The following is an 18,855-nucleotide window of genomic DNA, read 5'->3' on the forward strand; positions in this document are numbered from 1 at the left end:
CGGTCCCCAGAAAAACCATGAAAGGAAGAGCGATCAGATGAAGAAGAAAGAGCGGGGCTGAGGATAGGAATCTCAGCGCCGGTAACACCTGCCTCACTTACCACCCTACCTGCGTCCGGATCATCCAATAACATGGGTTCGACGTCCAGGTTCATGGAAGCAACATTGTCTTCCAGATCTCCGGGGGCATCCGACGGATCTTGATCTTGATCAATAAACCCCGCTATGGTGGCATCAATGTGGGCAATGATGGGAGCTGCAACATGCCTAGCCACAGCGGCTGAAGACTTGGCGTTAGGATAGACCATGGCACAATAGTCTTCGGATAGGACGTAAGGCTGCTTGGATTTCACGTTTCGGGCAAAACCACCAACCCACACTTTCAGTGTGGCCCGAGCCGCAGACTTTTGCTCCGGGGATGCCTGAAATAATAGTGGGAATTATAAAAAGGCAGACTCCCAGTGGTCCTTCAAGACCATAGAAATCTTACTAAATAGTGTATGTATACCAAAAAAGGTAAGATAAATAAGAAGGCAACATAGCCAACAGGACTCACCGAGTCAGATCCAAGGGTGGTGATGAGGTCAAAACAGACCATGCAGTTATCAGGGTGCCAGACCACGATGTCCTCCAGCTGAACCCCGCAGAGGGCGTGAGACCGACATACGGTATGCCCAAAAGGCTGATGCAGAACAGCCGCACAGGCCGTCGTCTGACAATGCACCATCTATAAAAAGAATAGTATATGAGAAACTGTAATTCTCTTAAGTAGGGGCGGGTCCGGAGGACCCGGGACTAACATAAGTCTAACTTAAGACTAGAACTTAACTGTAATACTCTTAAGTAGGGGCGGGTCCGGAGGACCCGGGCCTAAACATAAGTCTAACTTAAGACTAGAGTATAGCTATCCATTCCGGTCGAGCCGGGAGCATAAAAAGGATGCAACAAAGGATTAAGACACATAGTGTCTGATTTCCCGGGGCGAGGTTAAGCCCCGGGCCGGGAAATAAAAGTATATCCATAAACCAATTCATATAGGAACTCCGAGATAGTAATCTGTCATATATATAATCATATATAATCATAGGAACTGTTATAAATTAATAGGGGGGCGGAACTGTAGATAAGAACCGCCAACCGAACCCGGAGGGTTTCGTATTACATAATAAAAGTGTGATAAGTGAATATAAAATAGGGTGCACCGGGATCCAACTCTGTTGACCGGTGGCCAACCCGTCTAGACAGAGACGAACCCGCCGGGACACCCGGAGGACAAAGTCCATAAACACTGAACTACCCCCTCTAAAAGGAGGGAAGGCAACGGTCCCCCAGGGGAGGGGGGAGAGAAGCCTAGCCGCCCACCTAGCGAGAGGGGGAGCTTGGAGGAGGATCACGTGATACGGAGCAGCAGGGCTACCAACTGACGATCCCCAACCAGACAGATCAAACGGAGTAATAGCACAAATATTCATTATAATAGTAATAGCGTTGAAAAATTATATAAATATACACATAAAAAATTTAGGGCAAGGCATGCAACATAATAAATAAATCACAAAGGACACACCTGATGACTTATAAAATAAAATTGCCGCCTAGTAACGAAGGTCGGCAAGCCATAACGATACGTAACTGATATCGGCCCTAAAAATGAACCACGAGGGTTCTAAACGCTAAATAATGAATATCCACAATAACAAATAACATCTAATTAATAATAAAAATAATACACATAGTAACACCGCGAGTGAAACTAAAAGCTCTCAAAACAGGAGTACCAACTGTAAGCGGAATCAAGCAAGATCGATATGAACGAAGAGAATAAACTCCTATAATTTAAATATTAAACGATCTAGAATGCTCAAAACACAGCAAAACATAGCTTGGTACTTAACTTAGACGGTGTCTCCTGGGAAACCGACGAAGAAGCCATAATCCAGTGGAAAATAAGCGAAATACGAGAGCACAACAAAAAAGCGGGTTACAACACAGGCGTGCTAAAAGGAGTTGGGTTCTGAGCGGATGCAGAGTTGGTGGTGCCGAGTGAGGTTGAACGGCTCTCCTCTATTGGGGTCTTTGTCGTGGATGAATCTAAATAGTGCGGGACCTCTGGATTATACGCCCAATTTTATACCGACACCAATAGGTGAGCGAGCTAGTTAACCTAGCACTCCTTTACATTTTTTCTCTGGTATATTTAGCAGTAAATTACCTAAGAATAAGTGCTAAATGGAGCTTATTCACTGGGCGGCACAGGTTCGAGCCCAGAAATGATTGTTTTCATAATCTTATTTCCTGTTGTCTATATTGAATAGTATTTTATGATTATTTATTAGGATGCTTTCCAAACCGAAGCCTTTGGGCTTCTAGCAGTTTGTTTAACCAACTGGGGTTGCTTCTTGGTTAATAATTATATACTTTAAATGCTCCAAGGGTAGGCTGGAGACACCAGTTGCAAAAACAACATTCACGAGTGAGTGGACGAGGAGGTTGGTTCAAGTCGAATGTAATATTTGCTGCCATGACAAACAGAAGATTGCTTACAACAACAATGTATTTTAATGGAATGAATTTATGAATTTGGGTCATAAGACCCAGCACTAGGCCATGGGAGGGAAAACTGCATAGTTGCAGTAAGAAGTAAACGTTAATGGAGTTGGACGGAACAATCAAAGACAAGTGGAAACGGAAGAGACAGAAAGGATGCATCACTACCTTTAAGTGAGGCCTAAAGTACACCCACTTGAGGTGCAGTGGTGTTAATAATGTACTCAACAGGAGACAAAATTTTCTGTACACTCGACATGGCAGTGTTAGCCGAGGCACTCCGTATCCTCATTCGATACACCAACCCTCCAAGCCACGACGTAGGTGTTTGGAAATGGTCGTTTCTTATTTTGGTGCAGGAGGAAGGCCACTCTCAAACAGAGTACACTCGAGCAGTTCTTTGGGGCTGCTACCCCATTGCTTACAAAGTTTGTTAGAGCCCCAGTACCCAGTATCTTATTCAAGGATGACACTGACAAGTTCATTGAATTGTATTCCTACTCCAATAGTTTTTGCTACAGTGAATGATTTAGGGTTTTATAGATCTAACAAGTGTTGAGTATATTTATATGGTACTTGGCAAGATTAAGCAAGAGTTAGGAATAAACTATATTGTGTTCAAGTTAATAAAGAAAACATATTTTTTCTACTATTCAGTACACCCTCTGCATTACAAACGATCAACTCAGTTAATTGGTCATGTTCAGGGATCAACTCCGGGATTTTTACAACCTTGAACACCTCAGCCCACTTACAGACTGCTCCGAGGCAAAGACCATTGTTGGCGTAAGGACAGCTTGCTATAAAACTGGCAACCTGACTTAAGAATAAAAGAATGAGAAATAAAATTACAAATTTCTTTGAATTATTTTATTAGATGAATATATATTCTATATACATCTCTTTAGATTAAAACTTAACTATATCTAAAATATGGGACAAACATTTTTATTGGAAGTACTACAACTCGTAATAGCTTTTTAAATCAATGTTACTGTCAGAAGAACAGCTATATTCGACTGCCAGCAAATACCATGAAGTCAGTATTTACGATCTAGTAATCACCATCATCATTGCATTTCTTTGCGTCTAAACTTGTACAGGGAGGCCCTGTCATACAAACGTTTACGATGGTGAGACAGTATGTTACAAACCACACGATCATCTTAGGATGTCAAAATCGTAATTTAAGGTAAATACATTTGGATGGGCGTACGAAGAGATAAGAGTAATTGCCCAACGACATAAAATATATACCGAAAATCTCTCCACGTCTCAAACTGTATTTACATCAAATGTAGAACTCACAATTGTATGCCTTACTCTGATATCGATGAGATCTAGAGGCTACCAGATATATTATAATGAAGAAAATCAATACAATTTTGTAGATAATCTACAGTACAGGGTAATAAATAAAAAAATACGGATTTCAAAATTCACAGGAAGAAATAAATTGGTCAGCATCCTTCAGTTGAATAAAATATTGCAGAACATTTTTTTGCATTACAATTCCATTTAAATATCTAACAGGAATAAGATAGAGAGAGGGGGTTCCCAGTCCCTTCACCCCGTCCCTTTTAGAGGATCAGTGTATGGAACTTCATTTGTTGTGGGTTTAACGGGAGAGGGCAGGCTGTGACACCTTATAAGTACCAGTGAAGAGAAGAAAGGTCCCCTTTTGTTCCTTTGTTTGATGAAGGCTACCCCACAAAATTGGAGAAGTGCTTTGGTAAATAGATAGACAATTCCATTCGAAATAATTCCTGTGAGTTACAACAAACTAATAAAACAATAAGCTTATATTTAGAACTATATAACAGTTCAAGTTTTTAATCTGTTCTAGCCGGTCTCTATTCACCAACCTTCAGTTCCACTTCTTGAAATCATAAGCTTCAATAATTCTTGTTTTTCCTATTACCTTCTAGTTTTTAATACAATTATTCAGGGATGATTTTTAACAACCAAATATATTGGGGAAAAACCATAAGTTTCTCACAACATCTTATAAGGACATGAAATCGTACAGTATCTAACTTTAGACCGAAGGGTAGCAAATTTTTACCAGTCTTAAATCTTACGTGGATGTTAAATCAGAGCTACCAACTCTTCCTTTAGGTTATTCATACACATTTTAACTCTTTTAACCCCAGGCTAATTGGAACTTTCCAACCCTTAACCCCCAGGGGTTTTTTTCAAGCGCATTTTGCAATATACTGTATATTTTTTAAATTTCTCTAACAGCCTTAATTTTTGTCATAGAGAGGTCAGGTTGGTCTCATTCTTTTGGAAAATGCCTGAAGTTTCTCATAAAGTTATCAAAAATATAAAAAAATGTAAATAGCAGTTTTTTGCAAGGACGTACCAGTACGTCCATGGAGGTAAAGGGATGAATTTTGTGAAACGTACCAGTACGTCCATTGGGGGTAAAAGGGTTAAGAGCATAAACAGAGAGAACACTTCATATTCTACCACATTTTGTTGCATTAATGTTCTGCTAAATTAATCTTCTGACACTAAGGCTTATGAAGGTTTTCAAAACGCTTTGAAATTCATGGAAAAAAAAGGGACGTGAATTTCAAAATCTTCCGTACTTCAAACGCCAACCAATAATTGATCGTATTCTATACACTTATGCCATCACAGTATGAGGATGATCTCAACACAAACATGAGGCTCCACACTTCAATGTAAAAGTACCGTATAGTCTTTTAACGGCTGATTACAGAACATTAATGATTTCTGTAAGGATATTTTAAAAATTTACAAGATCTGAGTAATATAATAAGATGAATGATGTCCCCCATCAGATCTTGTTAAAATAATTAACTTATATTTGGCTTCTAGAAATTCAGAAACATTATGGAAGTATAAAAAATATATTGTTTTCAAAAATTAAATGGTTTAGGCAATATAGTCACATTTTTGGGCAAAGGAACTTCTTGCAAACGCAACTATGCTTTACAAATCTTTATGAAAATGGAATTCACAACTACAAAAATGAATTTTGTACAAAATATATGTTATTTATATTTGGTAATGCTTATATCATCTGACTTTTAATGTATAATTGCAAGTAAATATATATATCATCATTAATGATTAAATGACTGGGTAATTAAGATTATTGATTATGTAATAGATACAGTAAAAGTTCAAAGTACTATGTGCCCAAGGTAAAATCCTTTTTAACATTTCCAAATATTAATCTTCAAAGCACTGCTATTTTTGTGCTGTACAGTAAAAGCTTCTATGGGCAGAATACCCCAAGTGCATATTATTGAAGAAAAAAATGTTATGGAAACATTATAAAAAAAAAAGGTTGTAGCTCCTCATAAGGAGGCGTTGTCAGCTTATCAATATCAGACACTAAAGCCTACTGGGGATATAAAAAAAAGAATCTACATTAACCCTTTTACCCCCAAGCTATTTGGAACTTTCCAACCCTTAACACCCAGGCGTTTTCTTTTTCCAATCACATTTTGTCGTATATATTTTTTTAATTGCTCTAACAGCCTTAGTTTTTTTCATAGAGAGGTCAGGTTGGTCTCATTCTTCTGGAAAATGCCTGAAGTTTCTCATAAAATTATCAAAAATATGCAAAAAAAAATTATAAATAGCAGTTTTTTTGCAAGGACGTACCAGTACGTCCATGGGGGTAAAGGGATGAGTTTTGTGAAACGTACCAGTACGTCCATTGGGGGTAAAAGGGTTAAGAAGCTTTCCATTGTTTTCCCTCATGTTGCTGCCACAGAATTCCCTTATATTCACTCTCTCAAGCCAAAGATAAAGTCAAGTCAAATTGAAATAAAGACCACTAAAACCACTAGTCGTTGGAAGATCAAATGCGCGTGCCTCCCAACAAACGCTTTTACCCAGAGAAATGAAAACGGGGGAATCAAAATTTTCGCTTGTACTGTTAGAACATTCACAAAGCCAAGACAAACATTTTGACGAGTAAGAAAAATTCATAGAACATTTAGTTACTTAAAAGTCAATAGCTGTTAACTACTAATGAAAATAGCTACAGCTTCACATCACTGTTATCCAAAACAAAGCCAATTAAGATGATGACAATTTTAGTAGTGTATGAACGACATGGGAAGATCATCAAAGTTATATGAACTTCTTGAAATACAAACATCTAGGCAAGAAAATAAATGAATTTGTTCTCGGCATATTCATATTAAACAGAGGCCAGAAGACTAATGATACCTTTGGATTTGAATTAATTATCTTGAGGAAAATTATTTGTGTTACGCATAACTGCTTGCATTTATTCTTGCCGATATTACAACCACGAATGATGTACGGGCAAGTTGGAATCACAATGACAATGCAAATTATTATGTGATTCAGAGAGTTCTTGTTGAATAATTAAATAAAGGGATTTCGACGAAGGAAAAATCTATTTCTGGGAAGAGGCCTGTGACGCTCGGTGAAAAAGGTCCTTCTTTACACTCTTCTAATATAAATCTTCCAAATATACTAGAGAAAGATAAAAGCATGGAATGTAGAGGTTACAACCCTCGCGCGATCACCTTGTAGGTCTCGTGTATTTAACAAGGGCGTGTGAAAACCACTATTCACAGGCTGTCTTCCATTTAGATAATCCCTTTTCACCAATGCCTTCAAATGCACGCATTAGGTGATTGTACAAAAACGTTTATTCACCAAGTACATATATAAGGTACCTAAGTTCAGGGTTGTGGCGACCTATTGGAAACTTCTATGCCTGGCAATTTGCCAGACTGGGGTTCGAATCCCACTGAAGCTCAACAGTTTCTGATAGTGTCTGCAACCTCACCATCCTTATGAGCCAGGATTGTGGGATTTGGGGGAAGCCATACGGTCTACCTGTCGTATCATCAGCAGCCATTGCCTGGCCCTCCCAAGTCCTAGCTTGGGCACTGATCCTGTGTATATATGGTCAGTCTTTAGGGCACTGTCCTGCTAAACAGGGCAATGTCACCATCATTTGCCTCTACCATTCATGAATGGTCTTTAAACCACGCACTTTGTCCTCACTTGATGCATTACAGTCTGTCCTTAATATTCGCACGGTAACTGACCCCCGAGGATGAATACAATCAGTGAGTGTGCTAGCACTAATGGAATATTATTTTCTCATACAATATACTGTAAGTTAAACAAAAATTCCTTTGTATTGGCACAATAACTACTAGAAAAGGTTACCTTACTTTCCTTCTTACAGATAATCATATCGGGAATTAATCGCGAACGATATGGAACAACTGTAATCGCAATTAAAATCTTTAACAAATAATGAATATATGCATTGTATAGTACTTAGAAGACACAAGTTTACCGACATAATTTGACCTGCAGTAAATGGAAAGGAAGCGATAATCATAACACTAATTCCCGCTACAGTTAAAATCTACGTCACTCCTAAAGTGACAAAAATACAAAAGGAGTTTTGTACCACTACAGAGAAATACAGACATACAAAAATATAAATCCAACACCTGAATTAACCTGGAAAAAAACACCATCATCAGAGTAATGAGTTTCACAATCTTGCTACTAAAATTACTAAGATCATTACAAATAATACCACTGAAATGTACATTTAAATAAATTGCAAAATTATACTTTTCTTAACAAAAAATTAATCTTTTCCTTAGGATATAATACAATACGCAAAATAGTTTCTTCTTTTAAAGTTAACCCTTTTACCCCCCAGGCTATTTGGAACTTTCCAACCCTTAACCCCCAGGCATTTTTTTTTTCAAGCACATTTTTCAATATATATTTTTTAAATTGCTCTAACGGCCTTAATTTTCATCATAGAGAGGTCAGGTTGGTCTCATTCTTTTGGAAAATGCCTAAAGTTTCTCATATAGTTATCAGAAATATGCAAAAAAATGTAAATAGCAGTTTTTTTGCACGGACGTACCAGTACGTCCATGGGGTTAAAGGGATGAGTTTTGTGAAACGTACCAGTACATCCATTGGGGGTAAAAGGGTTAATACTCAAATACCTTGGAGTAATCCTTTCCTTATTACATCGCAAATTCATAAATATATCAAATGTAAATCTATATCGAGGACTCCTCTTAAATGTTTCTATATTTTACCTATTTTAATTACCTTTAGTTAAAAAATTATTTTAAGAGATTATAAAAGCTTGAAATAGTTATTTTTAATTTTGGGGTCATTAAGACTTAAAATGTTAAATTTCAAAGTATAAAAGCTTAAAATAGTTATTTTTGGGGTTTTAAAAGCTTAAAATTATAATTTTGAGGTTGTAATAACTTTAACATGATAATTTCTTGTTGTCAAAGCTAAAAATAGTTATTTTGGGGGGGTTAAACAAGATTAAAATTGTCAATTTTGGGATATAAAAGCTTAAATTGGTAATTTTTGTAGTTATATAAAAATAAAAAAAAGTTATTTTTTGTAGTTCCAAAGCCTAACATAGTCATTTTTGTGATCACAAATGTTTAAAATTGTCATTTATATAGTTATACAAGCTTGAAAATTGTCATTTCTGTGGTTATAATAGCTTAAAATTGTCCTTTTAGGGGTTATAATGGCATAATTATGAAAAATTATAAAAATAAAGGATAAAATATGCCATAGAATTCTGTATCTACATTGCAGTTTTTTTCAGCTATCATGGAACAATACACCAGCAACGGAAGGCAATACTGTACGTAAAGTACCTAAATGAATATGAGATAACACAGACATGAATAAAAAAGGGGTATTGAATGTAAACCTTATATACCTATGAAAAGAGGAATTGGAATATCATAAGAAATCACAAACTATTCCTTCATCCCAACCAGTATTTATGTGGCGCTGAAATTACAGAACCTCTTTATCAAAATTAAATTTACTAAAGAATGAATCATTAAGTTGTGCTCTAAAGTCGCATCAGTTTATAGGGAACATGGGATACTAAACACATACAAGTATTTGATCATCTCTCTCATCTAAAAATATTAGGTAGTCTTAAGCATATTTACAGCTACTGATATTCAATCTCACGTAACACTCTGAATGAGTATGACTGCCCGAAAAAATCTTTTGATTGTATATACATTGAATTCAAATTCACGTTTGGATAAGATAAATCTACAAGTCACTTGATCATTTTAACGCTTTGTTTGACTTCACCTTAACGCTGGAAGATAGGAAAATAAAGGATTAACAACCAGGAGCAGACTGGCTGATAACGGATTAACACCGGGAGCAGACTGGATGATAATGGATTAACACCAGGAGCAGACTACCTGATAACGAATTAACACCGGGAGCAGACTGTCTGATAACGGATGATAACGGATTAACACCGGGAGCAGACCGCCTGATAACGGATTAACACCGGGAGCAGACTGGCGGATAACGTATTACCACCGGAGCAGACTGGATGATAACGGCTTAACACCATGAGTGGATTGGCTGATGACGGCTTAACATCTCCAGTGGATTGGGTGATGATGGATCAAAACTCCAAGAGGAGAATGTGATAATGGCAATCATTTTGACTGCACTTTATTCGGCATTCAAAAGATTCCTTCTTTTAAATCTATAAATTGAATTTAAATTCCCATAATCAGTAACAATAAAATTCTGTTTTATTCCTATCATAATATATCTAGTAGGCCCTTTATGATCTGATTTTAAGTTTAAATCTTCTATTTTACAAAAATAAAAACCTACAAAAAAAGTATCAGCACTTCATTTAGTTGCATCTCTTTCCTAATAACGAGCTGCTAAATAGGTCATTGGATTTCCTCTCCCTGAATCTTTATAAAGAATTTAAAATCTAACTTAATATAATCAATGATCCACAGAAGAAATTACAAATTCTATACACAATTATGCAACAGAACAGCTGCAACAACCACAGGAAATAACTAAGTACTGACGTCGCTTCTTTTTGCTTGTGGTAAAATATACCGAAACTCTTTTAAAAAAATAATCAAACATTATTACATGGTCTGAAACGAAATAGCATAACTACGCATTAACATAAGTTATTTCTGACTTGTTTGCTGCTTTGTAATAAATTACAGAAATAAATTCTTAGAATTAGAGAAATCCCAATCGTAATCAGAATCAACTAGTAGAGAAGACAAACCATGAAACCAACTACTAAATAAATAAGTTATCACAATTTCACGCGAGTTACGTTACCCTCGTTGCTATTCGCTAGCCAAACTATTTCAAAACAAACAGCAGTTTCAGTTAGCTTGACTAGCACTTGGTTCTCGCTTGGCTCACTTTGCTGTGGTTCGGTCTATTTATGGCTTTGCAGATAAAGTTTCCGGCATCGATCAGCTTCTCCAAGTCGACGCCCGTTTCGATCTGGAGGCCGTTCAGCATGTAGACGACGTCTTCGGTCGCCACGTTCCCCGAAGCTCCTTTGGCATACGGGCAGCCACCCAAGCCCGCCACAGATGCGTCAACCACGCTTATGCCCATCTGATAGAGAAGAGTATGTACATTAGTATGGGGGTAAACTTTAAGGCTTTGTCGGTAACGAGTTGAACAGGAAAATAAGAAATAAATCGAGACAACTCTATTCTAAACATTTGAGACATCTGAGGAAAACACATCATGTAAATATAACTGTCTCTCAAAATTTGATGTAAAAACAAGGATGTCAGCATTTTTAATAAATCATTATCATATCTTCTAAACTGAGAACTGTTTCAAGATAATAAAGTTTTAGAACCAAATGGCAAACATAATATATAATGGTATATGAAAAGCTATTTATTCTCTTGAAAACATTTGTTCACTGAACTTGTAACATAACTACAATCATCAAAAAGCAAATTCAATTTGTTTAAAAAAAAAATTTAAACCACAAATCAAATGCAAAAATTCTGTCCATTTTCACAATAGCTCATGGTCCATCTTAGCACCAGAATACAGTAAATATGAATATCTCAAGTTTTATTCACCTGAAACCCAATTCACCAGCCATACAATGAAGATACTACTGCTAGAGAGTTATGGGGTCCTTTGACTGGCCAGGCAGTACTACATTAGATCCTTCTCTATGGTTATGGTTCATTTTCCCTTTGCCTATACACACACCGAATAGTCTGGCCTATTCTTTATAGACTTTTCTTTGCCCTCATACACCTGACAACACTTAGATTACCAAGCAATTTTCTTTCATTCAAGGGGTTACTGCACTGTAAATGTTCAGTGGCCATTTTCCTCTTGGTTAGGGTAGAAGAGACTCTTTAGCCATGGTAAGCAGCTCTTCTGGGAGAAGGACACTCCAAAATCAAAGTATTGTTCTCTAGTCTTGGGTAGTGCCATAGCCTCTGTACCATGGTCTTCCACTGTATGGGTTAGAGTTCGCTTACTTGAGGGTACACTCGGGCACAATATTCTATTTTATTTCTTTTCCTCTTGTTTAGTTAAAGTTTTTATAGTTTATATAGGAAATATTTATTTTGATGTTGTTACTCTTCTTAAAATATTTTATTTTTCCTTGTTTCCTTTCCTCTTAGGGCTATTTTCCCTGTTGGGGTCCCTGGGCTTATAGCATCCTGCTCTTTCAACTAGGGTTGTAGCTTAGCAATTGATAATGATAATGATAATAATGATACATCAATGCTGCTGAGAAAAAGTTCAGCTATACTGGTCGCTCAAAATTGAAATAATCCGCTAAATGTACCACGTAGCTACAAAGCATATATAGATACAATCTTAGAAGACCTATCTGAGAGTTCATGAACAACCAAAGTAAAGAGGGTAAGTTACAAAATGCAAGTTCTGTCTGCAGAAAACCTCCTCCAAAAATTGTCCCAACTTCAATTTTCGAGTTTGCTTTAGTCTCTGAGGAATTAAAAACCAGTTCTCTTCACTCATGGATTTATCCATTTAGGTCATGAGACCTGGCACTAGGTCCCAGAAGACCATTTAGCACCCATGTGAAACTGAGGGAAGAACCCAGTTGTTCTATGCAGTAAAATTAGAAAGGTTGAGATGCAAAGTGGAAGTGAAGTATGTTAACAAGAATGGAGAGAGAGAGTGACTGACACACACACACACACACACACACACACACACACACACACACACTCACTCACTCACTCACTCACTCACTCACTCACTCACTCACTCTCTCTCTCTCTCTCTCTCTCTCTCTCTCTCTCTCTCTCTCTCTCTCTCTCTCTCTCTCTCTCTCTCTCTCTCTCTCTCTCTCTCTATGTGTGTGCTACAAATAAGATCATGATAAAGAGAACTAAATGTGGCTGGATCAATTAACTGTTCTGCTATTTTCCTGAAAATTGCAAGTATAATCACTTTTACTTTGTAAGACAAATATGCTGGAGAAGTTGATGTTATTAATGGGAAATTTTTTTGAAAATATGATTCATATTTTGATGGCTGCTTCAAGATACAGTATAATGCCAGCATCTTTTTGTGAAATATGTCCCATGACTTACCATTGTCAAGCTAGGAGAAAGCTTGGAGGGTGGACAAGGCAGGCGATTCCTGGCAAATGACTCGAGGGCTGAGAAAGACGTGCCTTCTGACTAGAGTCTCTCCAAAAGGAATCATCTCAACAGTGCAGACACTAGCTGGTCTCGGAGGAGGAGATGATGCTGCAGAATCTTCACTGCCAAGAGCGTGTGCAGTAGGATCCTGGTTGGCTGACCATAAGCGAGAGAGAGAACTCTGATCCACATATCTAATCGTCAACTGGAACTAGGACCAACTAGCAAGGTCTGAACAGGCAGTTCCATATAAGGTTTTGACCTTGTGGGGTGACCAATGTGCCAATTAATGACTGAGGCCAAGCTGAAGAGGGGTACCGAGGTCACCTCAGCCAGTTCATTGCACTTGAGAGCAAGAACATTCAAAAGAAACATTCTCTCTGCTACCCAGGGTACCAATCCAAAGTCTGGTAACTGGGAGGTAAAAAAGCTTGATTGCCATCATACTTCAAGAGATAGAGGGTCCGGAAGGCTGCTCCAAAGATCTATTCTCTCCTTCCGAAAACAAGCAACTTATTTGTGGACTGAAGCTGGATCTGGCCAGCAGTCCTTAGGAAAAGAAGGATCTCTTGCATCGATCAAGGCAGAGATAAAAGGAGAATCTTACATCTGATGATCATGGTGGGGAGGAAGTGATGACCTTGTGCCTATGGAAGGGGGGCTGAAGTCCCTCAACCATAGGTCCGTGGCAGTTCAGCACACCATTTTCTCAACACGGGATACTGTAGTATCCCGCCCAGAAAGGAAGCAGATGTTCATCATCCAGGAATGAAAGAAAAAGGCGACTATCCAGCTCTTAAACAGACGGCCGACAGAAGGAGTTCACTCTGTCTCTATCTATGTCCCACCTGGCTATTGGGTAGCCAGTGTTGTCAACCCCTTCCTATCCGGGAGAGGTTGTGTTGACAAGAGCTTATCTTGCGACTATGAATGGCCTACCTAAACTTCTTCATAGTACAAAATCAGAAAGAGAGAGGAAGAGGAGCATGAGGAAGACTTGGGAAAGGATATGGAACAAATTACTTCTTCTGCTTATCAAATCCTCCACCAATGTCCACCCAGAATTTGAGGTCTAAGTGATAATCAATGACAAAGCCCTTCCAAGGGGAGAGCCCCATGGGTCACTATCCCCACGGGGTACCCTCTTCCCAACACAGGACTCAGCAGCAGCCTGCTCAGAGAAGGGAGCAGTACACCGTCTAAGTGGGAAAGGTGAATAAGAGCTCCCAAGCTCTTCCAACACAAGGCAGACAGAGAGTGTGCAGGACTCTACATCTCTATCACACATAGCTACAGTAAAATGGTGAACTTGCGACACAGACCTGGAACCCTCATAAGGAAGAGCTACCGATAACCACGGGGCTGCAGTAGTAGCCCACAAGGGGCCATGGTGCAAGCCCCGCTGCATACCTCGTGGCCATGGGGCAAAGGAAGCCACCCGTGTCTCATCCACACTTCCTAAGGATACATGGTGTCATTAACAGCCTTATTCTTACGATTGTAATTGGCCTTCCTGGATTTCTTTGAATTATTTTTCTTCTAAAGCATCAGAATCTGAAGAGGAGTGAAGAGGAAGAGGAGGAGGACAAGGAAGAACTTAAGAGAAGGGTACTCAGTCCTAATACACATCGCCATTTCTATTGCTCAGGTCTTAGCTGATACCTCGACCCTATTAGCAATCAAGGCATACACTAAAAGCCTCAAGTTTCCCTTTCTAATGGAACTTGGCAATGATTGTGGCTTCCATCCAGAACTTGAGTAAATACATTTTATTCAGTGGAGAGAGGTCGATGACCAGTCTCCAACCCCCAGTTGACTTCTCCACTGGGACGAGTCAACAGCAGAATTCCAGATACTCGTCTCGAATTACTTTCATCCCATTTTTCTCCAATATCCAGTATTTTTATCCGCAAGGCCAAGGACTTTGGTTGGAGAATAGGACAAGAACTCTGTCGGTAAGTGAGATAAGGGAGCCAATGGTCCGAAGAGCACTCACTAACCCTCATTGAGCTCCATGTCTCTTCCAGGCTGCACAATAGCATAATAAGCATTACCCTACTCCCTGAAGCTTGGGGAGAAGGAACACCAGCATTGGTATTTTCCTCTCGCCCCATTCCTGGAAGGCCAAGGTTGGATGGCTCTAAAAGACTAAGCATGAACAGACTCCTTTTTGGAAGACATTACAGACAGTCCTGATAGGGGTCTATGGACGGCTTTGAGTGATTTCCTTGCACTGTACCCCATCTCACAGACATTGCTCAACACAAGGGTTTGGCCACAGTTCCTCCGAAGGCCAGGGACCTTGAAGGAGACTGCACGCTGAATCCGAGCCCTGCAAAGCAGTCTTCCACTTCTCCATAGCCGCCTGCAACTGACTATTTGGAGAGTTGTAGCTGCTCGCACCAATGATATCTTCAGTGTCAGAGCTACATCTGAGCCAACTTGCTTTGAGAATTGGAGACTAAAGCATCCCGCCTTTTCAAAACCCAGTTGGCCCACTGGTCTGTTGCTTGGTGAGGCCAAGGTCACTAGCATCCCACCAGACAGCAAGTGTGTCTGGGGTTGTTGATAACCTGTCGAGTTGGCGAAGTATATCACTGCCCCTGACCACTGGTCAAGTTAAGAGACAACTTGGAGGGAGGACATGGCAAACGATTATAGGGACGCCGACTCGCAGGCTGAGGAAAACGTACCTTCTGCCTTGAGTGTCTCCAAGGAGAGTCCCCCAAGTGGTGTGCATACCACGTCAATCTGCACAGGTAATAAATTAGCAAGCTCTGGTCCATAGAATCTTCTCTGCTTCAATAGGAGGAGGGATGGGGAAGAAAGGTCTTGTTTGGCCGGCTGGAAGCGAGAGTTCTCAGATCCACAGATCTGATTATCAACTTGATCCAAGAATAAACTAGCCAGATCTGACCAGGGTAGTTCCAGGGATGGAATACCCATAGGACCTTGCGAAACAGACACAGGTACGGTCACAGACAGTTGGAGAGAGGGGACTACCTGCTTCGGACTCATAGACACAATGGTCGGGACGACGGGTACAGGGAAACTTGTGACAAACAATGGGGTGACAAGGTTGGGTGATGCATGGGGCAACAATCGGCACCGGGGGAACACGTATTTTTGGCCCTGGGGCTGACTTACGCCAACATTACGAGTGAAACCTTCAGGTGCCGGAGCTTTTCTGGCTGGCAGTAGTATCAAAGGATCAGTCTTTAAAAGGAGCTATCATTGTGTACTATATCAAAGCCACTGACACTTGAGACACACCAACCAGGCCTTTCACCACTAGCATCACCAAGGGGAACATTGGCGCAGGGGAGACATGGGGGGAGAGGTAGTACAGCTACCAGCTCACTCTACAAAGTTATAAGAGGCTTTACCTGAAATACCTAACACGGTCCAAGCCTTTCTCAGGTAAACTCCATTGGCAGCGGTTTGCACATCAACTAGAGAATAGCCTCCAACTTCCGATGGGGTGCGACAAACACTAGGGTACCCCCACACACCACCAGAACCTGAACAGCCTGCCAACATAGCTCCCTGCTCCCGACACATACTCAAATGAGACCGAGTCAGGGGCACATGCACAACAACGGCAGTAGCAGACATACTCAATGAGAGAACAGAAGAGGCAAAAGGCATCTCTTATCAACTCCTTCGAGGCATATGCCTATCATAGCACAGGAAGCCACAACCTACACTCGGGACATTTACGCAACCTACAAGAAGCACAGTTTAGCCATAAACTGGTTGCAAAGTCTTCCCTTTCCTTGGCAGGTACCAATTTCTGGCTTCACATCCATAGTCACAATCAACAGCCAACATTAACTTCCCGTAAGAAAAAGAAAGATGAAAAAGTTTCGTAAAGACACAACAGTACGTCAGTTCTCGCTACGGCCGAAAACTAAAGTGATGAGCCTCCGACAGGTGAAGGGGCGGGATTTCTCAACTGATCTCACCACCTAATGTTAACAATCTCGTAAATGAATTCAACAGCCGTTGCAGCTCCAATAAAAATATATTTCCTATCTTAAAAGACTCAGGTTTGTATAAGAGTAGGAACAAGTAAATGAAAAGAAACCTGAAGAGGAAAGAATGGGAGAAACCTCTTGACCTTTGGGCCAACATTCCTCTTACTTGAAACATGACTTTACAGCAGCCTACTCTACCAAGTGGTGATGTATTGACACACAGCTTTAAAACTTTACCCAGTGCTTTCAGTTCAGCCCCAACAGGTAAGTGATTTATTAACATAGATATTTTTTCTATAATTTCAAAAGTTCAATAACATATTCAAATCAGCGGTTCATGAGATTATACTGTAGTTAAAACTACATTGTAATCAAAAGTAAGATAGGGCATAAGACATAAATTGGCTGACCTGTTAAAGCAACAGATAACACAAAAACCCGCTAACACAAAAGCAAATTAATACTGAGAAATATTCACCTGAAGCGCCGTTAAAATATTAGGCAGAGCTTGGCCATACGTGTCGTGACAATGGACAGCCAGGACATCCGCAGGAAGGACCGTCAACACTTCCTCTAGCATCCTCCGCATACAGCCCGGAGTTCCTATACCTATTGTGTCGCCCAACGAAATTTCGTAACAGCCCATTTCGTACATTTCCAGCGCAACCTGCAAATACAAGAGAACACAATTATAAGAATGGTAAAATATGGTACTGCACATCTATAAAGGAAACATATTAGTTCTTTAAAACAAAAAACAGAAAATTCAACTGAGGTATTTCTTCAGAGCTTGAATACCTAAATTATGAACTGCACAAGCAAGTTCTGTCTGCTATTTTAGATAAACTTTTTAAAAGAATTCTCAATCAAAGGAGTCTAACGACCAGTTTTGCAAATTATAAATGACACAAAAGAATAGATTAAAGTAACAACTTGCTAAATTTAAAGATAATGGCAAGAGTGTGATAAAAAAATTAATTGATTGATTTTGAGTTTTCTTGCAGCCTGACATCGAAGGTCATTGACGCCGATATTGTGTTATACTGTATAATAAATAAAAGGAAATTCAATTTAAAAGAATAAAAGTGAAGATATCCTTATAAAAGTTAAATAGCTTTCAATAGACCACCACCTATATAAATCTTAACATACCGCTACCATAGTACAACACATCCTGCACAAGAATCTTGGCATGGATGAATCTGCCACAAAATAAAAATCAGAGCATTAAGGTTGCTTACAAAGTCCTTATCAAATACTAAACTAATAAGAAAACTAGAATTTCTAGTAGCTTATAAAATTCAATGACAATAATGTGATATTTCCAACCCACACATTCTTTAATAAAGATCCAAGAATATTCAGTCCTTTACAAGAACACATTTCTATCAGAATGTATCTGTAGATACTTAGCACTTTTACCCCCATGGATGTACTGGTACGTCCTTGCCAAAAACTGCTATTTACATTTTTTTTGCATATTTCTGATAACTATATGAGAATCTTCAGGCATTTTCCAAAAGAATGAGACCAACCTGACCTCTCTATGGCAAAAATTAAGGCTGTTAGAGCAATTTAAAAAATATATATTGCAAAATGTGCTTGGAACAAAAAAACGCCTGGGGGTTAAGGGCAAATAGCATGGGGATAAGAGATAAAATACAACAATAAAAGCTAGTATTCAATATGTCAGCATTACAAAATATCCTTGAAAGACTAGAAGCTACTGATTGAACTCTTAATTCGGTCAAATAACGAACGAGAGAAGTTTCCTAAGTGTTATCCAAATTGTTGAAACATGATATTTTAATTATAAAATAAATTTTTGAATATAC

The 18,855-nt window shown here is 39.1% G+C and overlaps 1 protein-coding gene across 2 annotated transcripts in view; it reads right to left on the reverse strand.

The window, feature by feature from the left end:
- Nucleotides 1-3,402: 3,402 nt before the first annotated feature.
- LOC137618735 (hydroxymethylglutaryl-CoA lyase, mitochondrial-like) overlaps nt 3,403-18,855 on the reverse strand; it is a 71,921-nt gene continuing 56,468 nt past the window's right edge. For both annotated transcript variants that reach the window (XM_068348907.1, XM_068348905.1), the window contains exons 5-6: nt 17,499-17,687; nt 3,403-11,004 (exon numbers count right to left, since the gene is read on the reverse strand). In XM_068348907.1, the coding sequence (XP_068205008.1) occupies nt 10,777-11,004; nt 17,499-17,687 (417 nt within the window). In that variant the 3' untranslated portion in view covers nt 3,403-10,776. The remainder of the gene's footprint in view (nt 11,005-17,498; nt 17,688-18,855) is intronic.

Source organism: Palaemon carinicauda, chromosome 25 (genome assembly GCF_036898095.1).
Source record: "Palaemon carinicauda isolate YSFRI2023 chromosome 25, ASM3689809v2, whole genome shotgun sequence".
NCBI classification, from domain to species: Eukaryota; Metazoa; Arthropoda; class Malacostraca; order Decapoda; family Palaemonidae; genus Palaemon; species Palaemon carinicauda.